The 9,571-nt window shown below is 41.0% G+C and overlaps 1 protein-coding gene across 1 annotated transcript in view; it reads left to right on the top strand.

Moving 5' to 3' along the window:
* The window catches only part of DENND5B (DENN domain containing 5B), a 119,361-nt gene extending 112,818 nt beyond the window's left edge, over positions 1-6,543 (top strand). The window contains exons 16-21 of the mRNA XM_026070455.1: positions 146-264; positions 1,488-1,675; positions 3,367-3,449; positions 3,615-3,741; positions 4,563-4,737; positions 5,508-6,543. Of these exons, the coding sequence (XP_025926240.1) occupies positions 146-264; positions 1,488-1,675; positions 3,367-3,449; positions 3,615-3,741; positions 4,563-4,737; positions 5,508-5,691 (876 nt within the window). The 3' untranslated portion in view covers positions 5,692-6,543. The remainder of the gene's footprint in view (positions 1-145; positions 265-1,487; positions 1,676-3,366; positions 3,450-3,614; positions 3,742-4,562; positions 4,738-5,507) is intronic.
* The last annotated feature ends 3,028 nt before the right edge of the window (positions 6,544-9,571 follow it).

Here is a 9,571-nt window from a genome sequence, read left to right as displayed (position 1 = left end):
TATTTGGTTGAAAATGCCTGCTATATAAATCAAAGGAACCTGAATAAAAACATAAATTTGAGACCGTCTGTGTGCATGTGGGGAGGGAGGAGAGGGGAGTTGCCTGTTGTTACTTAAATGGAGTAAAAACTGTTATTCATTTCAGTGCCAGAATTTAGGAAAAATGACGACTGTTCAGATTGGTCATGACAACTCAGGGCTATTAGCCAAGTGGCTGGTTGATTGTGTCATGGTCAGAAATGAAATAACGGGACACACGTACAAGTAAGTAACAAGTTTCATCCATGTTCTATTTTTCTTTGAAATTCCCAGCAGTAGCTCAGGTTTACCAAGAAAGCATTTGTCTTCTCCTCAGCTGGGCAGAGCTACAGTGGAAAAGGGTGGGCTGATTTGAGTACCAGAAAGGGTTGGGTTGGTTTACTGCACCCCCAGTTCTCTCATTTCAGAAGCCCTAGTTGAAGCCAAATGATCTGATAAATATTAGATGAGACTTGAATGTCAGATTTTCCTCATATCGCTCTGAGTTAGGACAGACTCTATGGATACTTTTGAAGTAATTCATATGTTTCTATCCAGTAATAAATCTCTTGATTTAAAATAGTGTGGTACAATTGTGCATAAATGAACTCTTTTAAAACCCAAGAGCTGGAATGATAGTTTTGGGGAAAATTTTTGTTTTTTTAAAAAAGGAGCCAATAAATGAAAGCACTTGCATGCCTGAATACTCTAACAAATGTACAGAAATTTGGATTTCAAGAAAACAAGAGGTTTTGATGACTTCTTAATCTTCTATTATGACTATATACTTGTGTAGAAATGATCTCCTAATTCTTCACTGGTTTTACAAAACATCTGGCTAAGCAGACTTAATTCTTTTCCTAAATGTGGACTTAGAAAATTACCATTCAGAGAGATGGTCTCCAGAGCTTGGAATTGGCCACAGTGTATGACAAAAAGCAGGAGGAAATGGGTACAAGCACTGGTGGTATGTGCATGTGCACCTGAGTTGATCAGGAGTTGACTGACACTGGATGGGGTCAAGAAGTAGAGCAACCACATGTGCAGTTTGGATATTAGATACGAGGATACATTACAGCTTCAGCTGGCTGGGGACTCTGGGCTTTTATTTTTAATCATAATTCTATAAAGGCTCAGTCAGGGTTGCAAATGAAGAATAATGCTAGCAGAAATCCAGATGTGGCCCATTAAATACATGTATAACATTTTCTGTGCCCAGTGCTTTCATACAAGCTTTGCATAATTCTCTTTCCCTAAGGATGAGGGCGAATGTAGTGTTTTCTGGTTTTGCCTTTTTAATAGTGTTGAGGTGAATACTGCCTGCTCAATTCTGGTTTGTGAAAAGTTTTTTGGCTACAGAGTATTTCCTGCCCATTAGCAGTGTTTATGGGTGATAACTGTCCCTCTAGCTTTGAAATAAAGCTAGAACATGTGTCTGACCGAAGCGCTTGTGCGGACTGGTCTGGCAGGTTTCCATGCGGACGATGGCTGGGGAAGGGAGTCGATGACGGCAGTTTGGAGCGAATACTTATTGGGGAGCTGGTGTCCTCAACCTCTGATGAGGAGCTGGGAAAGCAGTGCCGTACCCCACCCCAGCAGAAGTCTCCTACCACAGCTCGCAGGCTGAGCATCACTTCCCTCGCTGGGAAGAATACGAGTAAGTCCTTCCCTTTTCTCCCAGGCTGGGGCAGTGAGTGACTGCTGAGAAATAGCCCCATTAACAGAACTCTCCACCAGAGCAAGGCTTGGTGGAGCAGGCAGTCGCCACCTGATGGATGAGCTTGCTTCTGCCCCATCTCCATGTCCACAGCTTGCTCCACAATCGTGCATCTTACCCCCCCTGAATTTCCCCATGTGGCAGCCGAGAGAGAATAACCTCTTTCTGCTGGAGCACGGGGATATGAGATGGAGGGGGAGGACAAAGCAGGACTGGCCGTAGCTAATACTACTCAGCTTCATGGGCTCTCTTTGCAGTCAGTGGGGAGACAGCCTCTCTGGAGGACACTTCAGAGCCACAGCCTGATGTGGATGCTCTGAGCTGCCTTTTGGAGGAGCCCTTCTCCAAAGGGAGCCTGGGAGGGATCAGCTTCATGTCCCTAAAGTTATTTTTCACGAGTAACTCCACCTGGCTACAAAAGAGCATGGGGCTGTAAGGGCTGCATGGGGCATTGTCAGCTCAAGCATACAGATGAGCCCAGTATGGATCCTGTTCGTAAATCTATCTAGCTCTGGTAAAATTAGAAATCATGACTGCTAAAATATTAAGCAAGGAAAGATTAGTCTACAAGAGTAATGCAACATTTAAAAATTGTCATGGAATCACTGCATCTCTCTACATATGCAAGTCCATATTAGCTCAAGGCGTAGGGTACCATAGCTACTTGCAGAACATTTCTTTAGGTCTGAGAAAAGCAAAGCCCTATAATTCAGTTGTCTTTTGAACCACATGAGGATGTATTTTAGACCTGCCAAAGACTGTGGAGGTCATCACATATTCAAATGATACTGAATTACACCATACTTCCAAAATAACAATTGTAGGACAATCTCATGGTAACCTATGTATGTCTGAAAAACTAGAAAGAACTTATAGAAGAGCTATGAAAATGATTTGAGGTCTGGAAGAAGTCTGCTCAAAATGAGAGGAATTAAAAGCTCAGTCTGTTTTATCAGAAAGCAAATGAGGGACTTGAAAACATTCTTCAGGCATCTGCATAGGAAGAGCAATGGTTAAATAAATTAGCAGGTGGAGGCGTAGCATGATTCAGTAGCAACATAAAGCTAAACAAAGTCAGAACAGAAATAGGGCATACGTTTTAACATTGAAGATAACTTGCGCTTGGATTCATTCCAAGCATGGAAATATCATCAGCCTATACTCCCTCACACTGCTATGATGACTAGACATGTCCCTAAAATACATTCTTCTTGTGGCTCAATAAAACCTTGTAGGTTCAAGCCAGGAATTCATGGGTGCAAGGCTTTCTGGCCTGTGTCATATAGAAGTGAGTCGAATGATTTGGCTATAACCTTCCAGCCTGTGTCTCTTAGCAAGAGGATTGCTGTGCACTATGTGATGGGCAGGATACAATTAACTGAAATAAAACATTGATCAAGGCAGATCCTTGGGTTGTGCATTTTTAAGTGGGGCAATTTATTTGACTATTCCAAGATTGCTCATCACTTGCTTATTTAAGGCTTAGGTTTACTCGTGACAAATGATTCCATGAACTCTTCCCTGTCAAAGACACAGACTGTTTCCTGCAGTACAAGCTATGTCATCATGACAATTCAATTAATGTTTTAAAGTTGGTATCTTCTACTACTGTGCTCTCCATCGTTTTACAGAGCCTAATGCGGGACAGATCCAAGAGGGAATCGGAGAAGCTGTGAACAATATTGTGAAACATTTTCACAAACCAGAGAAAGAGGTACTTCCTATTTATCATTACCTGCTTCGTATCTACAATGGATGTAAATATTTTTATAAACAGAAATGGAATTGAAGCACCTGTAGAGACTGTTAACCTTTAGATCTGAAGCTTCTGGCATATGAACAGGGCAAGTTGTGCTTACAGCCTCTCGCTTTCCTGCAGAGAGGGAGCCTTACCATCCTGCTGTGTGGCGAAAATGGTCTGGTTGCAGCACTGGAGCAGGTCTTCCACCATGGATTCAAATCATCTCGCATTTTTCATAAGAATGTCTTCATCTGGGATTTCATAGGTAAGAGGTTATATGGTTTGGAGGCAGAAGGAGAAGAAAGATGAGGGCAAAATGACTACTCATGCACAGACCTCAGGTCCTTATCAGCAAGGCTACYATCTGCTCCTGCCTAGCAGTCGCTCCAGGTTACTTAAAATAAATGAGAAACAAGATGGAAGGTGAGAAATTATAAACTCTTTGTAAAGGATGAATGTGTATCTGTGCAGAAATTTAAGAGCACTTCAAATTCTAGTCATTCACTGAAACATGAGTGCTCAAACAGCTGCTTTTCTGTCAAGAAAGAAGGCAGACTGGAGGGTGCAGCAGGGTAGCTACTGATGTGAGGGGGACAGTTGGGAAAGGGCAGGGAGTGGAAGGCTTAGATTTCTAGCTATTTGGGAGAACTATCCAAATCAATGGTCGGTCTTCCGGTGATACTTATCTGTAGGCCTATGTTGTGGTAATGTAAAACTTACTTATTCTCTTGAAACATGCTCACAAGTTGAGATTCTTAGCCTGAGGGTAAGTTCTCATTCAGAAAAAATGAAAAATCACAGCTGATGGTATCACTTACAATTAAACCATTGACAGATGCTCTTGTGTGGCTCACTGATGTTACACAGCTCTGTTACACATCAGTCAGTCTGCTGGCCACTGCTGTGTAGCAGAGGTGGAGTTTTCCAGCTACTTATTATTTTTAGAATGAGGAAACTGTAAAAACTGTGCAATAGCTTTGGCAGGCTATTTTTTTAAGGGCTCCCTTGTGCAATTCTAAGTTGCAATAAGCTACTTCTAAAAGGCACTTTTTACTCACTGGATTCTGATTTTCTTTCCTACCACAGAAAAAGCTGTTGCTTATTTTGAAACCAGTGACCAGATTGGAGACAACGAGGAGGGCCTTTTGCTTCAGAGATCTTCGTGCAAATCCTTCTGTCATTATGTGACTGCCATCAATACAGCTCCAAGGAACATTGGGAAGGATGGCAAATTCCAAATTCTGATTTGCCTGGGTACTAGGTAACTAATTATTTTTCATTATATGCATCCTCTTGCATTAAATTAGAAGAATACTTTACACCTTTATTATATAACTTTATTTTTCTCTTTTAAGATATTTTATACCTGTCAGTTATCCAGCTCCTATTTTAGATAGTTTTAACAGTAGACAGAAAATTGTAGCAAAGAAGCAGTAATAATACATACCTAGTGTCTAAACCTCTAAGAATGTTTTTGACTTTTTATAACTTTTAGCTTGACAGTCAGAGGTATGAAATCTGTCTTGAAATTGTACCTTTGAAGTGCAGGCTCTGGGAATTCAGAGTTCCTTTACAAGAGCTGGTGCATTTCTAGATCCTCACTGAATCATTTTGCGTATGAAAATGGGATGTCTGTTACCATTTTGACAAAACTATACTAGGTGAATCTTTCTTTCTGAATGCTTTCTGTCTTGGGCGGGGGGGGGGGGTTGGGTATATTTGGGGAGAAGGTGGTGTATCTAGAAATAAGTACTGGTTTTAGCTTGTCTGCTGAAACCCAGTTGGAAAACAGTCTTCTGCTTGTTTTTTTTCCTGGGTTTTACTTTCCCTGTTACTGAATTCTTCAAGTTATTTGTTCATTTTTTGCTGATATCTTTCCATCTTCATTCCTGCAGTATGGTCAGTTATTTCCATCATATTTTGCTAACAAAATTAAGAGTCAGGATTACACAGGAAGCTTTTTTTTGTACTTTTGTACTTTGTACTTTTTTTGTCCTTTGTTCTAAAATAATTCCTTTCGTGCCTTTGCAGGGACCACTTGCTGCCCCAGTGGATCCCATTGCTGGCGGAGTGCCCGCCCATCACGCGGATGTACGAGGAGAACGCCTTCCTGCGGGACCGCATGACTGTCAACTCCCTTATCCGGGTCCTACAGACGTTGCAAGATTTCAACATCATCCTAGAAGGATCGCTCATTAAAGGAGTGGATGTTTAGCACGGCTCTGCTGAGAACTTCCTTATTCCTTTCCTGAGCAAGCGAGCTGCAACCAGAGACCTGCCAGGACTTGAACGCGACGGTAGTGCACCACTGTAAGGCAAAGCTGCCTGCTGGAGCGTGAGCAGGAAGCCCTGTTGATGCCAGATCAGGACTGTCCTCTGAAGCTGCGAAAAGCTAAAATGCAGTATTGTAGTTTATTTGAAACAGAAATTTAGTATAAAATAGAGTATTTTCATGTGTTAGATGTGTGTAAATATGCTATCTTCTTTAAGAAATTATATTGCTCTAAGAAAATTTTCTTAGACTGAATGTTCTTGTTCTGGATATGAGTAGCTTAAGCCCGGGGGAAGGACTGGGGGGAGGGAAGGACCAAGGCAGAAAGTGATGCTGCTACTTGCTTGCAAGGAAGAAGCCAATCAATGTGTAAATACAGCGCAAACTCAGCAGGGCTTTTTTCAGGTATTGCAAATGAGTACAGCAAATATCTGTATGTAGCTGTTGTGATTGTCTCACTCTTGGAAATGTTGTGAGCATATGCTGTTTGCCCTACTGTACATGATCTCCCTTTGGTTTTTTTTGTTTGTTTGTTTGAAGACCCAACCTTTTCCACGCACAGAAGTTGTGAGTCATCATTTTTTTCTGTAAGGTCTTTTGTGTCACTTCTATTGATCTCCAGAAGGGAGACAAGTGTTGAAAGGCTTAAACACTGGAGACGGGAACTGCTGAGCCTCAGAGCCCAGGAGGCTCCTGTTTAAGCTGCGTGGCCGCAGCCAGAAGTGGGGGAATGACAGTGGGCTCCTTGATTTGTCCATCGCCTGCCTACATGTTCTGGTGACCCCTCCTCACATGCCCCCCCCCCACCGGTTTGCGTTGTGGATGACTTTTTTTTTTTTTTTCCCCCCCATGTTGAGGAATTTGGTTCGTGAGATGTACCAAATTCTTGCTGTACTTGAGAAGAATCTGTGCTGTAGAGCCACAAACACCGATGTTGCTGTGCTATTGAACTATCTCAGCTGGTTTTGAAACGCTGACAGGTTACTAGTCTTCCTCTATCCCACAGAATATGTGTTCCTAGGAAGTATAGGATCTTTGATTACTACTTTTTCTTTTTTTTCTTTTTTATCATCCAGCTACAAAACAAGAATGCAGTAAAAGGATGGAGAAAAAACATCCCAGTTTGGTAGTTTGAGCCTCCTCTCCCACAGTCTTTCCAGTTAATTTGTTAGTAATACAGTGCATTTATATAGATCTAGGTCCTGAAGAGAAACTGGGAAGTGGTGAAATCCTGTACACTAAAAATGAACAGCAGATTCCATTAAAATCAACTTGTGGATACCATGCAGCAAATACGGGGTATATTTTCCTTTCTTGTATATGGGAGTTGAAGGGGTCTGAGGGCATAGTTAGCTTCATTTGTTTTTGCTTTTCAGAGGTTAGATAGGTGTGGTTTTGCTTTCACTTGTTTATTCCCTTTGATCTTGGCCAATTCTTCAGTGGATGTGGACATCTCACTGCTCTAACTGTCAGCTGTGGCTTGCAAAGGCCCTTACCTGGTACTGTAAGTTTATTGCCTTGCACTTTGTTCTCCAATGGCAATAGAAAAGATTTTGGAGTGCTGGGCAATAGTATGTCTCTGTATGCTATGCACATAACGGAGAGAGGGATGAGAACTAAGGCAAAGGAAAGAGGATTAAAATTAGGGTTAGCTTTCTCATTTGCCTGTCTTCCAGCTTCTTCACTTTCCTGTGGTCCTTCTGCTGTACAGTTCTTATAAGAGCACTCATTTTGGTGTCAAGGTTTTGGATCATGTTCCTGGCCAGAACTGCAGGAGCACTGCTGCGGGTGTGTGTTGTGAGTAACTAATGTAAAGGCTGTGAATAGTGTAATGAGTTTGTAGCCAGAGCTCATGGCTGTGTGACCTCTCCCTCACGTGTCCAGAAGTGGAGCTTGAGGTATTAGGTTTTTTGAGTGGCCAGACAAGTCTGCTTAAAGTCAGCAGAAGATGCATGACAAACCTTCATCAGCAATTGAAATGTGTTCCTAGTGCTTTACTTTATCGATAAATTATACATTTAGTACCAGAAAACATATGGCAGCATTATTTGGTAATGACTGCTTAGGATGTTTTGCTTTCTATTACTTACAATTCAGGCATTCTATGTCTAATAACTGCTATACACGATTTCCTCACGCCCAGCCCAGTCTAAGTGACTTTCATTTTACTGAGATAATAACCTCTTCAGTCACTGGATTTCTTTGCAGCAGCATCTGCATCTGCTAGCTGAATGCATTTTCCTTCTTCTCAAAATAAATTTATGACTTAAGCATTCGTAACATTCACCCAACATGACACAGTTTAAGTGCAAGCAGGATAAAGTAAAAACATGGGCATCTCTAAAGGTCAAGCACAGATGAATAAATCATACACACAGAAGGCAATAATGTCTTAAAGTCTTTTAAAAGAGTAAGTCAAAAAAGTTAGAGTAAATCAAAACCTGTGAAATTTGAAAATTCAAAATAGAGACTTCCTCCGTTTCAAACTAGATTAAGGAACCTTTAGCACTTAACTTTAACACAACTTCACATCACCTTTTTTAGCAAGTGTCGACTTGTTTGTTTTTGTCAGATTTCACATCATATTAATGATTCAATAAAAATGATGTGTGTAATATTTCTGTGTAGGCAATAAAGCACCCTAAGGTGTGTTGAAAGGGGCACAGCCGAGTACCTCTGATTCGTAGAAGACTAGTTATTTGACAACCTTGGGAGTATGGTTCTTTGTAGTGAATTTCTATTCTTTCATGTATTTTTTTTTTTTGGTAGACTACTTTTGTTTATTGGAAACTGTGAGGTTTTTTTTCTGTGAGGTTTACAGAAATCATTCTATCTGCTAGAATGGCGAGAAACCCATCAGGATTCTTCTAAGCTGACACAGTTTTTACTTCAGTGTTAAAGCACCTTCATTGGTTGAGAAAGGGAATCTTGGAAAAGACCAAAGCTCTCTGCTTTTACAAAGTTTCCTACCCAGTATCTGTTTGCAAATGTTTGRGTTTGCATAGTCCTGTCATGCTAGCATTCAATATAACTTGAAAGAGTCAGAGAATCAAATGCCTCACTGTGTACAAAACATGTATTTATAATTCTCTGAAACTAATGAAATTGTACTGTTTAGTGAAAACTCTACTCATGTTTGTTTTGGGCTGGCATGTGTAATTAGATATCATTGCTCAAAACTATCTTTTTAAAATAATTGTGTAAAGGCATGTTTGAGGAAATTCCTTCTTTCAATCAAATGAAGGTGTGCATCTTAAGAGGAAATACTGTATGTTACACTTGAAATGTACAGATGTGCCCTGTATAGCTCACAATGACCCTAAATGTCTCCATTAAATATATTTTGTCTTTGCATTATTACTAACTGAATAAGAACTGGATTATTTTCAAGAAGATGACATTAGTAAAAGTATTGTTATATCAAGCACTTTAACATACATATCACAAACTGACATGTTTTTTTTCAGGTTTTGAAGTACATTGAAATACAGCTTTTCATGCTATGTCCTTTACAAATAAAAACTGTGAGAATAACAGCTTGTGTTGCTTTCTCCTTGCAGAACGGGAACCGAAAGATTCGAGTCACAAACTGAAGAGCTAAGCTAAAGTGGGAGCCTGTGTTTCATAAACGGGACGAGCTGAAAGAACCCTTTCCCGATACCGGCAACTTGCCGCAGCGACGAGGGAGTGCAGGGCCCCCCTCTTAAAATCTCCCTGTCTGCCTCCCCCAATGCAAAAGTCTGACCGCGCTGAGCTTGCCCGACTCCTCATTTTGAAGGCTTAAGTGGAGAGCTTGGCTGAAAGGGAGGACCTGGGAGCACAG

Source organism: Apteryx rowi, unplaced genomic scaffold (assembly GCF_003343035.1).
Source record: "Apteryx rowi isolate R43461 unplaced genomic scaffold, aptRow1 scaffold_31, whole genome shotgun sequence".
NCBI classification, from domain to species: Eukaryota; Metazoa; Chordata; class Aves; order Apterygiformes; family Apterygidae; genus Apteryx; species Apteryx rowi.
Note: the sequence above shows the minus strand (reverse complement) of the source record. Positions and strands in the feature narration are given on the sequence as shown.